Raw genomic sequence first — 24,774 nt, forward strand, 5'->3', positions numbered from 1 at the left:
TGAAGTTGTTGTCTGTGGGAGCAAAAGGTCAAAAGTTTGCAATGAGACAGTCATGTGATGCACAGTGTCAAGGTGCAACATTACGTCAAAACACACGGGAAAATGTTGGTAAGATTTTCAAAATAAAAGTATAACAATGATAGACTATATTGTAAGGAAATGCTTCAAAAAATTCTTATTACAGTTTTCATCCAAATGTTTACTTTTTTTCGTGATATATTCCTTAAAAATCCATAAATAGACCCTATACTTCTTTAAACATTGAGAAGATGCATATAAGCCGCTTTTATTTTTTTCGTAAAGCAACCGGAAGTTGTACGTGTCGCTGTGTTTAGCTTGATGCTAACTTAGCCGAGCTGCTGGATGATGTGGGAACCAGGGGGAGGAGAGGAGGGAAGTCCTGCGGGGTAGTTGTCTTCTTCATATGGCAGCAGCGGTGTCGGTGAAATGTTCCGGTGTGTGGCTGCTGCTGTGGCTCAGCGTCCGCCTGTCCGAGACCCACAGCACCCGCCGGTAAGACCGAAACTGCTGGTTCCGGTTCGAGTCCAGTTAGCCTGCTAATCTTAGCTTAGCTTAGCCGATAGATAGCTGCTACTTGTTGTTGTTTCGCCTGAGGGAAGCCTGTTTAATGTTGTTTCTTGTGTTTATAACTTCCTACCAAGTTAGTCAAAGCAGAGCTGGATATTTTTCTGACAAAATATAATTAATATGGCATTATTATTTTTAGTTTATATGGAATAAACTCATGCTAACTGAACTTTCCAGCTGTTGAGCAACAGCTCCCAACGACTGACCGTTTGCGAAATAAAGTCACTTCCTGTTTAACGGAAAGACCCCAAACACACACACACTAAAACATGTAATCTTCTTATAACTAAACATTAAAACAAGTGTAAATGACATTAATTTGAACAAGCTGTGACTGGTTTTATCACAGCTGTCATATGACTTCATTGTGACACAGTAGCTTGTCGCCATGGTGATTAACTGTAGATAATAACGGTTGATCAGACAGTCAACTGTCATATCAGGTCGAAACCTGTGATCGATATTCGTGTTTTTTTTTTAGTTTCGGGCTTCAAACCAAAGTGACAGTTCCTCTTTCTTTCTTTTTTTTAAACGTGGAGCTGCTGCAGTTCACCGCTCTGGACACAAGATGGCGCCGCTGCGTCAAAACAACCACAGCTGCTCTGACGTCATTAAAATAAGATAAATAGAGGCAATCAATACATTTTCAGCATCTTCACAGCAACAAAATGGAGAAAACGAAACAGACAAAAAGTCAGAAGTAAAACGTTATTAATATGAAATAAAGTATTAGAAACATAAAAATAGAAATGGGTAGAAATGCTTTCAATAAATCAACAAATAAAGCAACAAATTAATGGATAGAAAAAAAGAATCTACTTTTCTTAGTTATTTGTTTTTCTCAATGCACCCCTGGTCCAAATGTCTGTTAATGTGAACACAGTGGAAGATGAAACGATCTCCAAAAGACATAAAGTTAAACATAAAACACTCTTTTTTTCAATATTTTTAATCAGTATTAGTTTATTATTTTAGTTTTCTACAGTTTTAGGGTGAAAAAGGGAAACAAAGCTGCAGCCTGCAAAAGAACTGGAAACCCAGGAGACTTGAGCTCTCAGATAACTTTGACCAAGGTATCAGACAAGATATTTACTATTTACACACTGTGATAGTTTCCAGGGGGGGGGGGGTTAGCTACTAAAGGGGCCCAAACCTTTGCTGAGGGACCTTTTCCTTTTCTGTCTGTTTGAAAATGTAAAAGATGAAAAAACAAAATGTAATTTATAATGTAAACCGAATGTGTCATCTGTAACTTTATGTCTTTTGGAGATCATTTCATCTTCCACTTGCTGAACCGTTCATATTAACAGACATTTTGCCCAGGGGTGCCCAAACTTTTGCACGACACTGTAATTGCACCAGAGTTGGGCAAATAGCTAATTAGCGTCTGTTGTCCTTGGATATGTAAACAAAGAATAGATAAATACAAGTCTGTTAGCGTAAACAAAATATATTAAAAGTTCATTTATGGACAATAAACAAAAGTATGAACAGACACAACATAAAACAGCGCCATAAAAACATGCACCAATATAGAAAGTAGATTAAAAAGATATATGTGAGGTAATGATTGGTGCAAATATGAAAATTTGACTGATTTAATTATGAATATATGACAAGAAACTGAATATATTTTGCTTTTCAAACGCATTATTCAACAATTTCTGACATTTAATGGACAAATCAATTAAGAAAACAGTGACAATGTTTGTTGCAGCCTTCAAATGTCACATTTAATTAGTTGAATTATCGGTTTTACATCAACATTTGCTAATTAGTTACATTGATGTTTTTTTCTCCTGCATCCTGTTTCTGTGTCCACTCTAACTCAGACAGAGTGTCTTAATACCATGAGAAATGCTATAAAAATAAAGTGAATTGTTATTTTTTTTTAATGTTTTTAATAAGAAAAAACATCTGCACATTAATCTCTCTTTATTTTTTGGAGCTTGTCCAGAAACATGCAGCTTGTTATCTCCAGAACATTAAGCATCAACACATTTATTATCTAAAGTTCATCAGGAGGAAACGTTGCATTTATCTGCTTTTCTTTGGCCTGTGGAGCATCGATCAGAAAGCAGATATTTATTGATGTTACCTCCGTTTCTTGGAAGTCGGGGTTTTGTTTTTCAGTATAAACACAAATTCTAAGAAAAGAAATCAGATGGAAAACAACAAGCTTTCCAAAAGAAAGTATTTCTTTCTTTCTCATATATTATTTTCCGTTGATTGCTCAACAAGTCGTCTCTGACTGGAAAACTACAGAGTGAGGTCACGTCCCACGTCGTCTGTTATATGTAGTTTGACCTTTAAATGACACAATTAACTCTAATTAGTTTGTTACGTCTCATTAAACGCAGCTCGTTTATGTTAAATACTTTGAGAAAACATTATTTTTGACATTTTAAAGGTGTCGAACACACAAAAACACACAGAGAAAGTCAGGGAGGAAAGTCAACACTAACACAATACAGAGAGGGGAAGCAGATAGAGCACACACACACACACACACATTCCTGCATGTGGTGATGAAACGAGTCGACACAGGACAGGATTTATTCCTCAACATATTTTTTCATCATGTTTTCCTCCATCGTGTGTGTGTGTGTGTCATTGTGGGAATGTTTTTCCTCTTCACGGTCACTCAGCTGATAAGACGCCTGATTTACTTCAGGATATTTTGATACCAGCTCGACCACATCAGAGTTTTTTTTTTGGATTTTTCCAAAACAAAATGAACAACACAGTGGGCAACGATGTGCATTTAAAATAAATAAATAAATAAAAGCTTAGGTATTTATAACTGTTAGATTATTATTATAATATCCAGTTCACGCAACTTCAGGAAAACATAAAACTTTATTGACAAAGTGTGTTGATGTTTTTAATCCAGCAGGTTTCTGACTCTCTGTGTTTAAAGGCTTTTATTTTGTAAACTATTACAGCAACTTGTAAAAAAACGAAAAAACAAAGCCCTTCAAAATAAAAGCCAGTTCTTCTTTCTCATGCACCTGAAGGGAACAGACTCACAGGACATTTTTAACCTGTGAATCAGAGTATTTCATTTATTTTAACCTGTTCTTTGTCTTTATTTCCTTTTTCTCTTTTTGTATTTATCAAATTATTTTGCTGAGCTGCCTCCTTTTTAAAATTAGACTGGACTGGTTGGATTGAAAATGTTTATGTCAAACAACAGACAAGAAATAATGATTAAAAAAATAAAATAAATAAGAATAAAATGAAAAATACCAGACAGTTAAAGCATTTAAAGCAAAGACAAGAATGTCCATGATGTAAATAAAGTTTATTCTAAGGTTAAACTCAACAACAGGCCGTGTCAGTGGTGGTGGCTTTCTTTCTTTCTTTCTTTCTTTCTTTCTTTCTTTCTTTCTTTCTTTCTTTCTTTCTTTCTTTCTTTCTTTCTTTTTTTCTTTCTTTCTTTCTTTCTTTTGTGGCAGTTCTCCCTGGGGTCCACTACAAACCACTCACACAACATACAATAGACACAATAGTTCAAAGTTCTCAGATACATCACACAGGAAAACATTATGTAAGAAAATACAAGTGAACAGTATTTCATAATGAAAAAGAAAAGAAAAGAAAATGGTGTTTCATATCAATCTCAAATCATTTGGCCGAACCCAAACCAATCACAGTTCAGAAAATATTACAAGATACTTTTTATCGGCTTTTAAACATTTTGTACTGGCTTGAATTATATAATTGAAGAGTTCATTTGCAAAAGCAGATCAGTGCCATTTTGAAAAAAAATGAGCTGAGGCTTTTGAATTATTCTTTACATAGTGTTGTTTTCAATAAAGCTTTATTTTTTGGAGTTACATCTGTTTTTGTACATCTCATCTCCTTGGTCAAAGCTACTCAACTTTGGTTTGACTGATGTCACTTGGTGTAAATAATAATTAAACATTTTCAGATATTTTTTTTTAAAACTGAGTTATCTGCTTTTGCAAATGAACTCTTCAATTGCTTTTTGTATACTAACTGTTTTCTGTATAATAGCAGTAGTGAAAACCTTCCTTCTAATGCCTGTCTTGGTCTATATATAAATATAGTGTCACACAGTTGTTTGCAGTTGTCCTTTCTCTCTCAGTCTAATAAAAACTCATTTTCTCTCTGTCTTGTCTCTTGTAGAGTGTCTTCAGATGATGACGTCCTGCTGCCGTACGCGGGCGCCCACGGCCCGTCCCACTCTCACCGCCACGTCAGAGACTGTCAGCCGACGGTTCACGGTAACGCCACGCACCAGAGCTGGCCGGCCAGCAACCACAGCGGACTTCCTGTGGCCGAGTCCACCGTGTTCGTGACGGACGTGGCGGGACCGAGCAAACATGTTTACGGTCAGTGATGCCTTAGAAACTGATTTATCACGGTTGCAAAGAGACACAACTTCTGGTAAATTTCCAAAATATTAAAGGGATAGTTCAACATTTTGGCAAATTGGCCCATTGCCATAATCCCTATAGTCATAGCAGTAGGTTCTTTACCTTTAATTGTCGGTGCAAGCTATTTTTAGAACGGCGGAGCAGAGCCGCTATGGAGGCTCATGGGATTTCTTGGTTTCCCTCATCAAACTCATCAAATACACAATCCAACAACTCCACAACACTCTGGTGGACAAGTTGTGAGCTGCACATTCACCACGCTATGAGATAATAACACAACGTTACCAGACAGAGTTGTTTCTCTCATCTCTGCCAGTCAGCCCCTCCACCTGCAGTCTCTCTCCCGTGCGGCCGCACTGCATGTACTACACGCACACACACAGACACGTATACATACACACAGACACGGGCGTATGGACAGGTCGTGCACAAACGGTAAATGCGCTATATTGCGCTAATTGTACAGTGTTGAAATCCCCCCCTCCTCGCCATGGTCTCCTGAAATCCTGTGGGAAACACTGCTGCACGTTGTTTGATTGCGTCATTGCGTCACACGCCACTAATAGTCTATTCGGCCTTGTTTTCAACTCACTCCACCAAAGGCCGAATGTGGCTTTTTTTGCCATATTCAGCTGAATATTCGGTGCATCCTTAAAGCAGAAGTGAGTGGTCCGGTCGTTTTGGCTAATGCTGCGTTCCAGGCAGGATTTTGAAACCGTAAATTACAGCTTCAAGTCACAACTTACGACTTTGTAGCGTTCCAGGCAACCCACTCGTGTTTTTCCGACCTGTTTTACCGGTGAAAGTCACTATAACGGCCACTCGTAACTTCTGACCGGTGAACTCGTACCAGATGGAACTGGTACGAGTTCACGGGTCGGAAAAATACGAGTTTCCTTGAACGCACCATAACAGTCCTCGTCGCTACGTCACCACATTCACGGCGTTCCTTGGCTGCACACACAGCCCTGCATGCCGTTCTCTCTCCTCATTGGATAAAAACTGTAGGATACGATAAATGTTTTCTCTTCGGCTCAGAGCAGAGCAGAGTGACTGACAGACCCGTGTTTCAGACCAAACACTCTATGTAAGTGATTGCTGTCGGAAGATATAACTATTTAAGACTTATATTAACACAAATATATCACTCACTTCTGCTTTAAATTGAACTCTTTTATGAACAAAATTAAAGTGAGTATGGAGGTGAGACATAAGAAACAGGATGTGGTGTTCAACCTGCTGCGTCTCTGCTCCAGGTCACATGACGACGGTCCACGACCCCCTGAGGACGGTGTCGGTGCTGGAGCCCGGCGGACCGGGCGGCTGCGGGATGAAGCAGCGAGCCACGGTGGAGGAGACGGCCGCCGCCGCCGGCTGCCTCTACGCCCAGAACGCCGGCTTCTTCGACACGCACCACGGCGCCTGTCACGGCAACATCGTGAGCGACGGGCGGACGGTGCAGGACAGCGGCGGCGTGCAGAACGCTCAGTTTGGGATCAGACGGGACGGCACGCTCGTGTTCGGGTGAGAGAGCCAGAGACGGTCCGACGGGTTTGATAAAAACATCATCAGGCAACAAAACCTCCTGTAATCCAACAATAACGATACTTTATTAATTCATTTTATTAAAATGCAGGTGGTAGAAGCAGATAATGAAAGCAAGAAAAAAATATAATCAAAAGAAGAATTAAATAGTAGAATAAATACTTAAGCAATATATCACGACATCTAAGGGCATCTAAGGGCGTTGTCGTCCCTCTGCTTCGTGTCGGGCCGAACAACGCCCCTTAGCCGTGGTATAATGAGCATATACCACGGACTGGAGTGATATATTGCTTTTATAAAACGGTTACCAATAATGACAATATGAAAGAGGGATACGCAATCAATTTCATGTAGTTTTATTCAACCAGAAATACATATTATCCAATAAAATAGCCTCACTGTGAAAAAACTAGTCCCACCTCTCTAGACGTTAGCTCCAAGTAGCTCTGCAGCTCGTCTTTTCCTCTGTCACTGCTCAGTCCCCTCTACCATTGTTAACCCTCTGGAGGTGAAAGTTCACATGTGAAAACATGTGAATTCAACTACTTTAGTCCGTTTTCTAACATCGTAAAAACATCAGCTGTCTCTTGCTACGGACTGCAACAGTCCGTTGTCATGGATACATGACAACAACTTCCATTCATACCAGTCATACGTGCCTGAGGCGGAGTGATAGCCTACGCTGTGATGAGGCTTTAGAATAGTAGCCATGGTATATGCTCATTATACCACGGTTAACAACCAATCAGATTGCCGGATTTCACCTTTCTGTTTTATAAATAGTTATATACAAATGTTAAAAACACCACAGTGTTAAAAAGTGATTGACACAGGAACCAGGAAGAAGCTGTGAGGGCTTTTATTTTGATAAGGCACCAGAGTTCTCCCTATCAGAGCAGCAGGATCAGGTTCGGTCTGAAGGGAAAAACACATATTAGGGCTGTCCCGATTATCATATTTTTGCGATCGTAGCGGAAATAATGAAAGTAATGGCAAACAAACACTGCATATCTCCAAAATCAGGCAGGTGCCAAGTAGCCTACTCATTTTAATGTAACAATTGCAGATGAGAACCGTGTCAAAAAGGAAAAAAGGGGAAGGGAAACAAAACAATCGATCACGGACTTCATGATCGATTACCATGGCAACGAACAAAGCATCGAAGCTTCGTTTTTTTGGGTCAGCCGGCCCTAGATTTAAGTGAGTTGAGGTGACTTCCTGTTCACACTGGGCTCATGACGTAATGAACAGTAGAAGATAAAAACAACAACACACAGATGTACAGTTCAGTTCAACAGACAGACAGACGAGGGTGTAATTTATTTATATTCAAAGATCTAATCCACATTCTGCTCAGAAACACAATGAAAAAAGCCACAAGGCCAATTAGCATTTTAAAATAGTTGTTTCATCAGATAAAAGGAGAAAAAACACTGCCCAGAGGAGGAAACAGTCAGTAAGTTTGCAATTAATTGTTGTCTTAATTTAGCTGGTTTGCTAATGGCTGGAGGTAAAACTATGGAGGACGCCACAGAATAAATGAGCTGGTTCAATTTAGCTGATCTGAGAACTGATCAGTTTTTTCTCCCTGAATCAGATTTGCTCTTTACATTGTATTAATAACAAGGTGTGGTGCTACTGTATATTTATAGCGTCCTAAATCACAGATTGTGTCACTAGTTCATCTGCCTGGTGAGAAATATCTACACAGTGACAACGGGTGATGTGATAAATTCAGTCCTGTAAGAATAAACGTGTTAATCACCAGAACTGATTAACAACTAAATAAAAAGCATTCAAAATAATAGTAGTAAATGACTGAAACACCTTATACTGTAACAAATATGTGAACGTCATAATAAAGAGTTAAATTAACCTTGTCCTTTATCAGAGGTCCTTATATGGGCAGAGATCTTCACCTCCCCCTCCCCCAGAGTTTAACGCCCTTGTAGACAGATGAATATATAAATAGAGTTCAATCGATATTTATTAGTCAGAAGGACAGAGCTGGTTTTATTCCACTGTGAGGTCAACACTTCACAAACACACACACACTCACACATGTTATCTATAAACCATGAAAACATCACTTTAACCCTCTGAGGTCCTGACTTCTGCTATATCTTTTTTGTTTTTTTCTAATTCACCAACATCTTGTGTCCAACTGCATAAATCACAGTTTTCTGAACTGTTTAAGTATAAATTTTAATCTTATTTAAGGCTTTAAAAAGACATTTTGGCTCAAAAAGCTGAAAAAAAAGGAGCCTGTTTTTGGAAATTCTCCAAATTCCCTGTGAAAACAAATGTTTATTGACACAGAAAGAAGTTTCTCAGAGTCCAAGATTCATAAAAACTGTGTAATATATGAGTGAAAGTGTAGATAAGTGTATAATAAACGCCTAATATCATCTAAATATGAGATGAAAAGTGTAGAATCAGCTGATTTTTTCCCATTTTTATTCCATATTTGTGTTTTGTGTTTAATCTCAGTTATTAATAGAAACCTGTTGGAGCTCAGAGGGTTAAATGTGTTTGTGTGTGTGTGATACCAGGAATTTACTTATTTACTCCATGATTCAACTTCTCTGTGACCGATGGGGTCAAACACCCGCAGAGAATCAATGTCTGATAAAGAAGTAAAGCAAACACGGTGACACACACACACACACACACACACACACACACACACACACACAGTGTTAAACATGTTGTCCTGAACCTGTCGCTCGCTCCAACAACAAACCTCCTCCTCCTCCTCAGTTTAAAATTAGAAAACATTGCTTCACTCCCACAGAAACCAGACTTGTGGTTCTGGTTCTGGTCTCGGTCCAGGTCTCGTTAGACCCGACCCGTTCACACGTGGCCGCAGAGTCAGACAAAGCAGAGATGTGTTCAGACCGAGCACGTGAAGGTTTAAATATCAGGCCGATGGTTTCAGGATTTCATCATTTCAGACCAGTTATTAATGTCACAGTGTGAAGAAATGAGCTCAGAGTGCAGGAAAACACCCAGAGCTACAGACCGCACAGACACACAATCTACACATGGAAAACATGTTGGAAATCAGGGAAATGTTTAAAAAAGGAACAAATGTTTAATTAAAAGTAAATTCTTAAACGTTTTCAACACATTAAACATGATGTTTGTTCTGTAAAGGCACCTGGAGGAACATAAATGAAATGTATACCTTATACTCTGTTGTGAGAACTGGTTCAGGAACTGATCAGGACTCTGTGGAAGACATAATAGAAATAATAATTATGTATTACAATAATAATACTTAATTTAAATGGGACTTTTTCATATCAGTTGAGTTTTACAAGAAAAGTAAAAATAGATGTAAAGAATCCAGAGTCATAATCATAAAGAGAGTGGAAAAGCAGAATAAAAAGATCTTAAATCACATTATACAAAGCAATCTATCAGTAATAAAATATATAAAAACAATCATAAAGGATAAAACATTATATTATAGCAGGACATGAGCAAAGAAAAGTGTTTTAACCGACGTCCAGCTGCAGATCTGAACTCTTGGTTTGGTAGAAGCTACAGAGTTCACCACAACTATATTTTTATATATTGTATATATTTAAAATGTGTATATTATGAATTTGATGGTTGTATAATTATATTTCACTGCAGCAGTAGTTTATCTGGACGTTTTATTTGCATCCTCCTCGAGCAGTGTCTCTAATTTCACAAACATCTGTAGAAATAAATATCAGAAACTCAGACAGACGTTGAGTTCAGGTGGAAATCAAGTCGATATTTGAAAAAATGTGAAAGAAATTCTACAAAATAAAGTTATGAATCTGCACAAAATGTGATTTATAATAAATTATTATTATTATGGAAGAGAAATGTTAAGTTCTGGTCCTGATGGTGCGTCGTGTCCCTCTGTCGGTCCAGGTATCTGTCCCAGGAGGAGGTTCTGGACCAGTCCAACCCGTTCATCCAGCTGGTCAGCGGCGTGGTGTGGCTGCTGAGGAACGGAGAGGTTTACATCAACCAGAGTCTGGAGGCCGAGTGTGACAAGACCCAGGAGACCGGTACGTACAGTACACGTACCAGCAGCTCCACACCTCAGATACAAGGACACTAGTCTGTCACCTCCACTCTCCAAAGTCTGTTTTCTTTTATATACACTACACTAATCACAAAAAGTTAGGGATGTTTGGCTTTCGGGTGAAGTTTATGGAATATGTGAAAAGTTCAGGCTACAGAGATATTATATCATGAAAGTAGAGCATTTCAGTAGAAGCATGCACATCTCAAACAATTTATTTAAACAAAAGCCAACAACAGTGTGGGTTAAAATGACTGAAACATTGAACAGTTGGACATGTGCATTGAAAAGTTTAGAGAAGGTCACATGAAGTTCACCTGTAAAGGTTATAATGCATTTTAGCTTCACCCTGAAATTTCACCTGAAAGCTCAATATCCCTAACTTTTTGTGAGTAGTGTATATGTCAGTATATATTTATTTTGAACATGTAAAACAAAATAAGGCCCAATTTCAGATTGTTTCTTCATCTGTAAATCATTTGAAGAACCAAAACAACAAAAACCACAAAAGCAGAATCATACATATTTGAAAAGGAGTGAGAAGAATCTGTTCTTATTGAATCCCTCCCCTTTTCCACTAATCATAAATAGATGGATTCCTTGTCCCACTTCATTAATTACCCTCCAATCCATTGTTAGAAAAATGTATAGCGACTTTACATCTGACATGAGGTTTCTCCATCTTTTCCCTGTTAAAAGGGTTTTCTATGGAGTTTCTCCTCAGTGGATGTGAACTAGGTCTAAGGACAGAGGGTGTTGTTATGATGCTGTGTAAAGCCCTTAGAGACAAACTGTTTGTAAAAAAAAAAAAAAAAAAAAAAGGCTATACAAATAAAATGACCTTACCTTCAGTAGATCTGAGACAGAGAGAGAGAAATAGTTCACTGAATACTGTGAACACCTGTGAATTCAGCCTCACCTGGTCCAGGATCAGCAGCAGCAGCTGGATGTGGATCGGTGCAGCTGTAATTAAGTGGAACAGGATCTCAAAGTGCTTCGCCATGTTTGCATAACACAGAAACTTGTCTGTGACCCGACACCACACACACACACACACACACACACACACACACACACACACACACACACACACACACACACACACACTCACACACACACACACACGCTGTGAAACAAACGGATTGAGGAGGAGTTTTCCCAGACGGAGGCTGCACTGTAACTGGACCTCCTCTGTGTATGAACACACACACACACACACACACACACACACACACACACACACACACACACACACACACACACACACATCATGTTGTTTGTTTTGGAGCAGGTTTAATAAAGATTAATTTTAAGCACATTTCTGTTCATGCTACATTTAACATAGAAGAAAACATAATATTTCATTGAAAACTGGTGTAGTTATTGAGCAGCTCCATCACTGACCTAATGTATGATGTCATGGGTGTAGAGGCTGTAGTTGGGTTTAAAGGGACAACGAGGAGTTTCAGAAAGCAAACTGTTTTCACTACATTTCCCATGAGCCTCGGCGCGCACGGTGAAATTCTTGGAGCGGCGCACGACGGACGAAAGAGAAAACATTTGCCAAGAATGTTTTCATTCATCAAGAATGAAAGTCTGAGGTTGGAAGACGATCAGATACCGTCGTAGTTCCGACCATAAACGATGCCAACTAGCGATCCTAAATACAGGGTTCTTACGGATCCATAAAAAGTCTTAAAAGGCATTGAATTCATTAATCTAAAAACAAGGCCTTAATTGGCATTAAAATGTCTTAAATCAATTTTTCAAAAGTCTTAAAAATGTTAACACTTGGTAAGTGATATTTTATGGTTGTAATTAGTCTCAAATCTCAAAATAATTGGTAACATTTCGACATAGAGAAGTTAGTGGCGGCCGCCAACGCTAAATTTCTCACCGCCTCCAGCTCCCGAGTCAGTGTTTTTTTTTTTTTCAGACTTTTTATGCATTTATTTTGAAAGGACAGCTGGAAAGAGACACAATCCAATGTTCATGTAGCAGTCACTTTACCTTGGATCACATAGGAAAGTGGGTCAAATTGTCCCTAACCCTATGTAATTGATGTGGTGTTTTTTTTTTTCTTTTTTTCTGCATTTGTGTTATGAAGTCGGTCTTAAATTTAATTTCAAGTGGCTTTAAAAAAGTCTTAAAAAGTCTTAAATTTAACTTGGCTTAAGCTGTAGGAACCCTGTAAATAATAATGACAAAATAACTATAGAGACAAAACAATATATTTATCTAAAATGGATCCATTAACAAGTGGTAACGTAGATTCATCCACATTAATATGAGACTCTTTTATATAACCAGAAGAAAAACTCCTCGTTGTCCCTTTAATTTATACAAACGGTCACAGCATTACTGTTAATAGTGCTGAGGGACATTTTCCTGGACACACTGTACTGTAACACCTGTGTCTGTGTCTGTGTCTGTTTTCCCTCCTCAGGTGTTTTCCGTGAGTTCGTGGACGTGGTCTCGGCTCGTACGGCGGTCGGCCACGACGCCGAGGGGAAACTGATCCTGTTCCACATCGATGGACAAACAGGAGCCAGAGGGTCGGTGACTGGAATCTATAACATCTAAGCTGGTTTTATGTTTTATTTTCCTCCCAGAAGGAGAGAGTGAAGACGTGATCTGGAATGAATGAATGAATCTTTAATTTCGAACACTTTGCAAACTTTTTTCTTCTTATGTCAGAAAAGGAGTGGGTTGATGTGATCGCACCACTTCTCCATAACTCAACCAAAGTTAATGAATCTTCTGGCTCCCTTTAAATGCTCTGCCATTAATTAATAATATAACAAATACAATATATCAAAATTTGTTCAATCCATATCAAATCTATAAATTCTTTATGATGATCTAATAAATAAGAGATAAACTAAGGTGCCCAGTAAACAGCCTGCTTCCCTGTATCTTGTGATTAATCATATTTTTGTACAACCTCTTAAAATATTTATTAATGTATTGCATTGACAGAACGTTACAGGCCACAGGAGTCGATGCACAGTAGGAGTTAAATATGCAGGGTTTGGTTTTGTATGTGTGGTTTGATAATCAAACTGTAGGATTAAATAAATTATAAAAAAAAATAATAATATAATATAGGAAAAAAATCCTTGTTTAGATGAAGAAGTATCTGATCCAGGGGAAGACAACATGAAAACATAATAGTGAATAGATTGAACAAACAAAAGAGGAAGTTGTGAGTCATTGATGTTGTTAATGTTGTTGTTGTTTGTGTTGTTGTGCAGCATGAGTCTGTGGGACGTGGCCGACTTCCTGAAGCAGAACGGCGTCATCAACGCCATCAACCTGGATGGAGGCGGCTCCTCCACCTACGTGGTTGACGGCTCCCTGGCCAGTTACCCGTCAGACCACTGGTGAGCCGCCGCCTCCACTATGGGCTGTACCCAAACCCGAATACGTATTCAGAAGTACGCGAATAATGCTTTGATCCCGAATAGTTTTGCTGTCCGAAGTTTCTCCTCATTATTCGGGAGCTTTTTTCTAAAGAAAAAGAAACGTTTGGATCAGCAACAGCAACATAACCAGCTGATTCTGGTTCACACTCCAACACAGTAGGTGGCAGTAATGCACCTTAACGTTGGTGCGCCGCCATAGAAGCACAACACGAGTAGAGCGCCAAACACCAGCAGGCAGCACTGCTGTTTCATTTGTGTCTAGTTCACGTTAGGGTTGCCAAGAAACAGCAACTCCCAGCATGCATTGCATCACAGTAGACAGAAAGTGCTCACCGATACTTCCAGGGTCACCGTTCAACAACTCAGCATTTTTCCTCATAGACAGTAATGGGAAAAGAAGCGGCTATAAAACGGTGGATTTTTTTTTTTTTGAGTGTCACAACCTCCGCAAAACGACTCGTTTCACTACCAGAATTTGATCCATTCAGTCCGATTATGTTTGGAAAGTCTAGAAGAGCTGCACGATTAAAGGGACAATGAGGAGTTTTAGAAAAGCGAAGCGTTTCCACTCTACATTTATGAGCCTCCGCACCGTGAAATTCTTTGACCGGCACAAGACAGACTCATGTTTTCATTCATCAAGAATTAAAGTCAGAGGTTGGAAGACGATCACATACCGTCGTAGTTCCCACCATAAACGGAGATTCGGCGGCGTTATTCTCATGACTCGCCACGAAACCGAAAGTAAAGAAACGCTGGTCTGCTCGCCCAGCATTTCCACCACCACTAATAATAACAAAATAACCATAGAGACAAAACGACATATTTATCTAAAATGGGCCCATTAACAAGTGGTAACGTAGATTCATCCACATTAATATGAGACTTTTTTATAACCAAATAGAAACTCCTCGTTGTCCCTATAAATTATTTTATTCCCGTTCTAGTTAGCCGAGAGCTAAAGCGGAAGTTAGCCGGCTAGCTCGGCGTAGCACTAGCTCGGCTGAAATCTGTGCGCCCACTTCCGGTTTCTTCCTGCCGAGTCCGAATACAAACAGTGCACTGGCTGTACACCGCTAGCCTCCACACACACACACACACACACACACACACACATCTGGATCAGCTGTTTCACCTCCTCTCTCCATCCCAGTGTGCCAGACGGCCGGTGGCGCTGCGCCCGCCAGGTCTCCACCATCCTGTGTGTCCACCGGCGCCGCTGCGAGCCGTCCGACTGCAGCGGACACGGGGACTGTGTGGACGGACGCTGCCGCTGCCGCCGCGGCTGGACGGGCGCCGGCTGCGACGCCCTGCTGTGTCTGTCGGCCTGCGGAGCCCACGGCGTCTGCACCCCCGGTACGAACCGACTCCAGCCTGATCCTCATGAATATTAATGAGGCGGAGTTAGAAAAACGGAATATTATAATACAGATTAAAGGGATAGTAGCATTTTTTAAAGTGGGGTTGTATGATCTCCAAATAGCCCCTAAGTACTTTAATTGCAGTAGAAGACTCTCTGCACTCCTCCCGTTAGCAACGCCAGCCCATAATAGCCCTGCCCAGAGATTTACAACATACAGTGTTGTGAACAGACCCAAAGAAACGGCCTATTTTCACGGCCTAAAAGAGGTTTTACCTGAAAAAAAATACACAGTTCCATTGTTCGCTATAATATAATTTTTTCCAGCCCCTCAAAGTGCAGGAAAAACACAGTTTTTATTTGGACCGAACCAACTGCTGATCGGCGGGCGCTAACCCTGGGCGGAGGGATACGTGAGTTGGTTAGGTCCAAATAAAAACTGTGTTTTTCCTGCACTTTGAAGGGCTGGAAAAAATTATATTATAGCGAACAATGGAACTGTGTATTTTTTTTCAGGTAAAACCTCTTTTAGGCCGTGAAAATAGGCCGTTTCTTTGGGTCTGTTCACAACACTGTATGTTGTAAATCTCTGGGCAGGGCTATTATGGGCTGGCGTTGCTAACGGGAGGAGTGCAGAGAGTCTTCTACTGCAATTAAAGTACTTAGGGGCCATTTGTAGATCATACAACCACACTTTTAAAAAAATGCTACTATCCCTTTAATCACCCAAAACAATACAGATTAACTATAAGTGTCAATATTAGATAATAATTGAGCAGATCAAACAGACACTGATGCATCATGGGTAGGAGGTTTATTAGATAAAATAATTCAGTGTCCAAACATTTATTTCATGATTTATTCGTCTAATCTAAGACGTTATGACCACTGGCTCGCCCAGGTGCATGCTGGTCCTGAACCAGTCTACGCCCTAAAAACCAATATACAGTGGGGACAATAATATGTATTTGACCCCCTGCTGATTTTGTAAGTTTGCTCGCCACACACACACAAAGAAATAGACGGTCTATAGTTTTTATGGTAAGTTTATTTTAAAGGGATACTTTATTACCCAAAATCGATAATTCACCAATTTTCTACTCACTGTGAATTTTCGATTTTGGGTGAAGTATCCCTTTAACAGAGAAAGACAGAATATCAACAAAAAAAATCCAGAAATTATATGATTATATAAAAGTTATGAATTAATTTACATTTGATCAAGTGAAATAAAGGCAACAATCAGCGGGGGATCAAATTCTGCATCAGTCACCACACTGACGTTGGTAAATGAGAAAACAATGTAAAAGTGTAACAGTGACGACTAACAAGAGAGACGAAAACTAAACAAAGAAACTCAAGAACCAATAAATATGTTATAGAAATGTTAATAAAAGCTCCAACAGTTTAAAAAAAACAACTAATACAGATGTAAAACAGGAGGAAAGTGATTTAATATGAGTCCCAGTTTCAGTCCAGTTTGATTACTTTGTCTTATTGACTCAGTTTATCATCGTTTCTGATAAAATCATCAGGTCACATGACCACATGTGGGAAATTCAGGATTCAGTTTCAACATTTACTTTTTTTTTAAAATCTTTTCCTCCACAAACACAAGAAGATTAGTTCTCTGTGTTTTTTTTTTGGTTGTTTTATTCTTGTTGTTGAGATGTTTGACAGTGTTTCATGTCTCTGTGCTGCAGCTGGATGTGTGTGTGACGCTGGATGGAGAGGGAAGAACTGCAGCCAAGGTAATAAATCACACATTATTAAATCACAAACTACACTATTACACTATATCATTATTATTACTATCAATTATTAACCAAATTGTCATCAGAATCAATATAAAAGTTATTATAATGGAAAAAAAACATTTCATTTTATGTAACAGATACACTTTACATGAGTTAACATCACAGAAACATGATAAAGATACTAAAAACATGCTGAAAATGTATCATATACAACAATGTTATATGTAATGTAAACATATACAGGCCTGATGAAACAAAATCAAATTACTCATAGTTACTGATACAATTTTATGGGATAAAAATGAAACGAGGAGAAAAAACTAAAACAAAACAAACACTTGGACATGGATTTAGTGGAGAAGGAAGAATAGAGCCGTGTTATACTACTGGTTGCCATTGGACTGTCAGTAATAATAATTAATTAATTACACTGGCTGCCATCTTTTTTTATTCCTTTAGTTATTTGCACTTAGTTTATTTAAACTTTCTACTTCCTCTATTCTGTTGCTTTTTAAATCTTTTATTCTATGTTTTTGTATTTTTATGCCACGACCATAAGTTACGTAAATAAATGTGACAGATGAACTTGGAAACTTGTGTCGACGTGTGTTGTTAGAGAAAAACGTGTTTAGTGATTATATATTATTATGTGTGTGAGAGGTCAGACAGTCAGAGTTCACTCTCAGGTCACAAACATCAACGTGTTGTTTACACAGTGACTCTATCAGGTTATTGATTTGTCATCAGGCCAATAAAACACACGGAAACTCACAGTTTCCCAAAAACCCCGACGACGACGTTGTGTCACCGCATCCAGAGTCCAAACGTCAACGTTTCATAAAAGGTCAAAAAATCAATAAAACTGAGAAGCTGAAACTCAAGAATTATTAATTGTTTCTTCAAAATGGTTCAAAATAATCGATAACTTTATTGATTTTACATAAATCGACAGGGTTCTTACGGATCCTTAAAAAGTCTTTAAAGGCATTGAATTCATTAATCTAAAAACAAGGCCTTAATTGACATTAAAATGTCTTAAATCAATTTTTCAAACGTCTTAAAAATGTTAACACATGGTGAGTGGGATTTTATGATTGTAATTAGTCTCAAATCTCAAAATAATTGGTAACATTTCGACAAAGAGAAGTTAGTGGCGGCTGTCACTGCTAAATCTCTCACCGCCTCCAGCTCCCGAGTCAGTTTTTTGTTTTGTTTTTTCGGACTTTTTATGCATTTATTTTGAAAGGACAGCTGTGGAAAACTCGTGCGAGTTTGTAGTTTTCACCAAAGTCCGTACTTTTAATGGAAACACACAGAACTCAAATTTATTTTAATGCACATCATTTCCCAGTTATTTGAATCACTTTGGATGGAAACATACGAACGAGCAAACGTGTCCTTTTTAGTTTATCATCTCCTCTCCACAACTACACAGCTGTTAAATGATGTCACTCACTCACTCATAGCCCCCCTCCCCTCCCCAATCATTCATGTAGCAGTCACTTTACCTTGGACCACATAGGAAAGAAAAAAAAATTGTCCCTAACCCTATGTATGTGGTGATGTTTTTTTTTTTTTGTTTTTTTTGCATTTGTGTTTAATGTGAAGTCTGTCTTAAATTTCATTTCAAGTGGCATTCAAGGGATAGTAGCCTTTTTTTAAAGTGGGGTTGTATGATCTCCAAATAGCCCCTAAGTACTTTAATTGCAGTAGCAGACTCTCTGCACTCCTCCCGTTAGCAACGCCAGCCCATAATAGCCCTGCCCAGAGATTTACAACATACATTGTTGTGAACAGACCCAAAGAAACGGCCTATTTTCACGGCCTAAAAGAGGTTTTACCTGAAAAAAAAATACACAGTTCCATTGTTCGCTATAATATAATTTTTTCCAGCCCCTCAAAGTGCAGGAAAAACACAGTTTTTATTTGGACCTAACAAACTGCTGATCGGCGGGCGCTAACCCTGGGCGGAGGGATACGTGAGTTGGTTAGGTCCAAATAAAAACTGTGTTTTTCCTGCACTTTGAAGGGCTGGAAAAAATTATATTATAGTGAACAATGGAACTGTGTATTTTTTTTCACGTAAAACCTCTTTTAGGCCGTGAAAATAGGCCGTTTCTTTGGGTCCATTCACAACAATGTATGTTGTAAATCTCTGGGCAGGGCTATTATGGGCTGGCGTTGCTAACGGGAGGAGTGCAGAGAGTCTTCTACTGCAATTAAAGTACTTAGGGGCTATTTGTAGATCATACAACCCCACTTTAAAAAAAACGATACTATCCCTTTAAAAACTTCATAAAAAGTCTTAAATTTAACTTGGCTTAAGCTGTAGGAACCCTGATCGACTAAACATCTGTATAAGATTTTTTTTTTTCCAAATGTTTGTGACTCATATTTGACTCTATATTGTTATATTATTGATCATTGATTATCAGTGAATCAGCTGATTTGTGATGGTTTGGTTTGATTTCATTGTGTTTCCTTAAATCACCAGGGTGTCCCTCCGGTTTCTACGGCGACGGCTGCAACCAGACCTGCGGCTGCGTCAACGGCGGCTCCTGCGACGCCGTCCACGGCCTCTGCACCTGTCCGCCTGGTTTCCACGGCAACGACTGTGGAGAAGGTAAAGGTGCATTATGATGTTTAATGTTTAATGAGTGTTGATCAGGTCTGAGTGGGCGGGGCTTAAGATGATGATGTCATTATAGTGGGCGGGGCTTAAGATGATGTCATTATAGTGTTATTTAAACGTGTGTGTTTCTTTCTTTGTGTTTTTCTCCTCCTTTCTTCTCCTCCTCCTCTGTCTTTTTCTTCTTTCTTCACCCCCCCCCACCTTTTGTCTTTCTTATTCTCCCTCTTTCCATCCCTTTCTCATCTTCCTCTCTCCTCCTCCCCTTCCACTCGCCTCTTCCTCCTCCTCCTCCTCCTTCTCCTCTTCATCCTTCTCCTCATTCTCCTCCTCTCTCCTCCTCCTCTGTCTTTTTCTTCTTTCTTCACTTCTCCCCCTTTTGTCTTTCTTATTCTCCCTCTTTCCATCCCCTTCTCCTCTTCCTCTCTCCTCTTCCTCCTCCTCTCTGTTCTTCCTCTCTCCTTCTCATCTTCCTCTCTCCTTCTCCTCTTCCTCTCTCCTCCTCCTCTTCCTCTCTGTTCTTCCTCTCTAATTCTCCTATTTCTTTCTCCTCTCTCTTCTTCCTCTCTCCTCCTCCTCCTCTCTCTTCTTCCTCTTCATCCTCCTCCTCTCTCCTCCTCCTTCTCCTCTCTCCCCCTCCTCCTCCTCTCTCCCGCTTCTCCTCCTCCTCCTCATTCCTCCTCTCTTCCTCCTTCCTCATCTCCTCCTCTTCCTCTCTCCTTCTCCTCCTCTCTGTTCTTCCTCTCTCATTCCCTCTCCTCTCTCCTTCTCCCCCTCCTCTCTCCTCCTCTCTTCCTCCTCCTCCTTCTCCCCCTTCCTCCTATCCTCTTCTTCTCTGTTCTTCCTCTCTCGTCCTCCTCCTCCTCCTCCTCCTCCCCCTCCTCCTCCTCTTCCTCCTCTCTCCTCCTCCTCCTCTCTCTCCTCCTCCTTCTCCTCCTCCTCTTCCTCCTCCTCCTCTTCCTCTCTCCTCTCTCCTCCTCCTCTCTGTTCTTCCTCTCTCTCCTCTTTCTTTCTCCTCTCTCCTCCTCCTCCTCCTCCTCCTCCTCCTCCTCCTCAGTGTGTCCTCTGGGTTTCTTCGGTCCGTCCTGTGCTCAGCAGTGTCGCTGTGACGACCAGTGTCCATGTGACCCGCGGACAGGAAGCTGCAACGCCACGTTGCCGCCGGAGACGCACGACACCATGAACAGAGGTACACACACACACGCACACACACACACACACACACACACACACACACACACACACACACAGTCAAAGTACACTTTTGTTTACACTCGTTGACAGTTATCAACCTGCAGCTTCCTCTTCCTCATCTTCACTGTGTGTGTGTGTGTGTGTGTGTGTGTGTGTGTGTGTGTGTGTGTGTGTGTGTGTGTGTGTGTGTGTGTGTGTGTGTGTGTGTGTGTGTGTGTGTGTGTGTGTGTGTGTGTTATTTGCATGGAGCAGACGTTAAAACAGTTGAGTGGTTGTTGTGTCTGCAGTGAACTGGGAGAACTGGAAACATGACATCATCATCATGTCCCTCTGATTTCTCTCTGCTCTTTAAAGCTGCAACTGATGATTGAGTATATATTGTTAAAGGGATAGTTCAACATTTTGGCAAACTGGCCCATTGCCATAATCCCTATAGTCATAGCAGTAGGTTCGTTACCTTTAATTGTCGGTGCAAGCTGTTTTTAGAACGGCGGAGCAGAGCCGTGAGCTGCTCAGAGCTACGCTACGGAGGCTCATTATGGGATTTCTAATGGTTTCAAACTCATCAAACTCATCAAATACACAATCCAACAACTCCACAACGCTCTGGTGGACAAGTTGTGACCTGCACATTCACCACGCTATGAGATAATAACACAACGTTACCACACAGAGTTGTTTTAGAGGGAAATACAGAGACTGTTGATGAAAAACTGTCCCTGAAGGCAACGTGCATCAGCGGTTTTACATTAGAATCAATATATTTAGCCGTTCTAAAAATAGCTTGCACCGACAATTAAAGGTAACAAACCTACTGCTATGACTATAGGGATTATGGCAATGGGCCAGTTTGCCAAAATGTTGAACTATCCCTTTAATGAATCGATCATTTGGGTGTTTGATCTATAAGATAAACATCTTCACTTTTATTTGTAACACTGAGAAAAACTGAAAACTTGAAGTAAACGTTTCTCTTAAAGAGACAGTACATCATTATTAAAGACAAGGAATTAATTTACCTCTTCTTCTTCCTCCTCCTCTCTCCTCCTCCTCCTCCTCCTCCTCCTCCTCCACAGCTGGACACTGCCTGGCCAAACAGATGTTGTTGTCGTGGAAACAGGAGGAGGAAGCCCACAGAGAGCGGCCTCATCTCTCAGAGTAAGTAAAGGGTTAAAGGGTCGAGTCACGTGACTCCACTCAGTGTCTCCATGAAGCTAATTAACACACACACACACACACACACACACACTCTGAAGGACGGGATGAATTCATTCGCCTCCTTCCCCCTTTTTTTTTTTTTTTTTTACCTTTCAAATGCAAGTTAGGGATTGTCGTCGGTTGCCGTGGTTACGCTGAAGGGCTTTTGTGAAGAGCTGCTCCTGTCGCCGGCGGTTACCCCTCGTCTGTTTTTACACATTCATCCACCAAACGGCTCCGATGAGTGATGAGCGATGAGATCAACATAACTTTATTTATAAAGCACATAAAAAACAAAACACGGTGAGAAAAAGGAGCAATAAGCTTCTGACGGACGGTTTAGAGGTTTTAAAAACAGTCGATTGAACTTGTTCTCAGAGAAATAAAAGAAAACAGAGAGAGAAAAATAATAAAAGTTAAAGTCCATCTTCTTCTTCACTCCCTTTTATATTTTTATTTAGCTTCCAGGATCATTTTTCAATCGATCAGGTTTGATTTTTATCCAGAGAGAAAAGTGAAAAAAAAATAACACACCTTCTTTCAATGTTTTTCAAAATGATTATTATCTGTTATTGATGAAAACAGTTCGAGAAATGAAATACATTTTTGGGTGTGATTTCTTTTTTTTTCTGCCTTTCAGGATAATTTTTCAATCGATCGAGATCAAGAGAAAAGATTTTTTTTTTTAAATAAAACACCTTCTTTCAAGTTGTTGTTTTTCTTTTTCTTTTTCAAAATTAGTTTTATTATTTGTTATTAATGGAAACAGAACCAGTTAGAGAAGTGAAATTAGTTCAGGGTGGGGTGGGATTATTATTTTTATTTTCTTCCCAGAAACTTAGACAAACAAACTTTGATAAATGATCCTGGTAAATAAAAAAAAATTGTAAATATCTGTTAAATGTTAAATGTTAAAAGTTAAATGTTAAATATCTGGACTTTTTAAAATTAGGACAGAAAGTTTCCAGGAGATTAATAATACATAATACAATTATTTTAATAATTACGTAGTTTTACAATGGCTCAAAGACACTTGCATATATAAATTATAATCAGAACAATGTACGATATCAAAAAAAAGAAAAGAAATAGAATGAAATGAAATAGATCAAACTCAAAGATAAAGGAAACAGAAATTAGATTCAGTTTCAAAAGGTGTGGTGGACAACAACAACACAACTTCCTCCTCCTGTAACACAACAGAGGTTTCAGGAAGAAGGAGAAGTGACGGGATGAAGAGATGAGGAAGAAACTAAACAGTCAAACTGACTCTTCAGTGTCTCTAGTTAAAGGAAAAAAACTAGTTTGTTATCAGGGAATTAATTACTAAGGAAAAAAGCTGCAGCTGTTTAATAACTGATGAGTTGAGATTTAAACAAAATGTCACAACGTCCTCAAGTTTATATGTGATTTTCATTTAGTTTTGTCAAATTTTTCTGTTTGTCCTGTTGTGTTTTTTAAAATTTATATAAAAATATAATTGAAAACTGTCTGAAAACACTCAGATTTACAATAACTTCATGTATTTGAAACTAACGTGACTCATGATGCATTCAGGTCACGTAGGAAAATGAGCTACTTTGCTTTTTTGATATTCAGATATTCTGTGGTTCTATGGTTTTAGTTTCTCTTCTCACTCTCCTCTTCCTCTTGTTACTTCTCCCCCTCCTCTTCTTTCTCTTCCTCCTCTTCCTCTTCTCTCCTCCTCCTCCTCCTCGTCTCTTCTCCTCTTCTTTCCTCCTCCTCTTTCTCTTCCTCCGTCTCTTCTTTTCTCCTCCTTCTCCTCTTCTCTCCTCCTTCTCCTCTTCCTCCTCCTCTTTCTCTTCCTCCTTCTCCTCTTCTCTCCTCCTCCTCCTCATCCTCTTTCTCTTCCTCCTACTCCTCTTCTCTCCTCCTTTTCCTCCTCTTTCTCGTCCTCCTACTCCTCTTCTCTCCTCCTTCTCCTCTTCTCTCCTCCTCCTTTTCTTCCTCCTCCTCCTCCTCTTTCTCTTCCTCCTACTCCTCTTCTCTCCTCCTTCTCTTCTTTTCTCCTCCTCTTCTCTCTTCCTCTTTCTCTTCTTCCTTCTTCTCTCCTTCTCTTCCTCTTCATCTTTTCTCCTCTTCCTCCTCCTTTCTCTTCCTCCTCCTTCTCTTCCTCCTTCTCCTCTTCCTCATCTTCTCTCCTCTTTTCTCCTCCTCTTCTCTCCTCCTCCTCCTCCTCCTCCTCTCTCCTGCAGGAGAACATGGCTGATCATCACCGTTACCATGGCGTCCCTGCTGTCCGTCAGCCTCCTCCTGCACCTCCTCCCCTCCTGTCGCGCCTCGGTCTCCTCCCGTTTCCCCGAGCGGAGCGACTACTCCTACGTTCCTCTGACCGACATCAACGGAGCAGCTGCCACCTCCTCACGGCCGAACGACACCGCTGGAGAGAGGAGGAAGAAGAAGAAACCCCAGAGAGGAGGAGGAGACTTCAGCCTGGACGACTCGGACTCTCAGGACGACGTCTGGTCTCCGTCGCACTCAGGGAGGTCGTAACCAATGACAACGGGGACGAGGGAAGAGGGAGGACTCTTATTGCACGAAGCTTAAAGGGTTAAAGGTTCACCCCAAAATTCAAATTTCATTATCATC

At 39.9% G+C, this 24,774-nt stretch overlaps 1 protein-coding gene across 1 annotated transcript; it reads left to right on the plus strand.

The window, feature by feature from the left end:
• The first annotated feature begins 367 nt into the window (after positions 1 to 367).
• nagpa (N-acetylglucosamine-1-phosphodiester alpha-N-acetylglucosaminidase) lies at positions 368 to 24,774 on the plus strand. Its single transcript, XM_083989311.1, has 12 exons — positions 368 to 513; positions 4,741 to 4,946; positions 6,248 to 6,515; positions 10,446 to 10,585; positions 13,049 to 13,157; positions 13,857 to 13,985; positions 15,181 to 15,383; positions 17,091 to 17,138; positions 19,639 to 19,767; positions 20,831 to 20,962; positions 22,044 to 22,125; positions 24,381 to 24,774. Exons 1-12 carry the CDS (start codon positions 425 to 427, stop codon positions 24,676 to 24,678), a joined length of 1,833 nt encoding a protein of 610 aa, XP_083845437.1. The 5' UTR covers positions 368 to 424; the 3' UTR covers positions 24,679 to 24,774.

The sequence above is a fragment of the Trachurus trachurus genome (assembly GCF_905171665.1).
Source record: "Trachurus trachurus genome assembly, chromosome: 16".
In the NCBI taxonomy this organism is placed as follows: domain Eukaryota; kingdom Metazoa; phylum Chordata; class Actinopteri; order Carangiformes; family Carangidae; genus Trachurus; species Trachurus trachurus.

Bases quoted from the DNA above. Each gene is read 5' to 3' on its own strand.
- nagpa (XM_083989311.1), top strand. From the start codon at position 425: ATGGCAGCAGCGGTGTCGGTGAAATGTTCCGGTGTGTGGCTGCTGCTG. The intron at 514-4,740 runs GTAAGACCGAAA...TGTCTCTTGTAG, and splicing joins GAGACCCACAGCACCCGCCG to AGTGTCTTCAGATGATGACG. The intron at 20,963-22,043 runs GTACACACACAC...CCTCCTCCACAG, and splicing joins GCACGACACCATGAACAGAG to CTGGACACTGCCTGGCCAAA.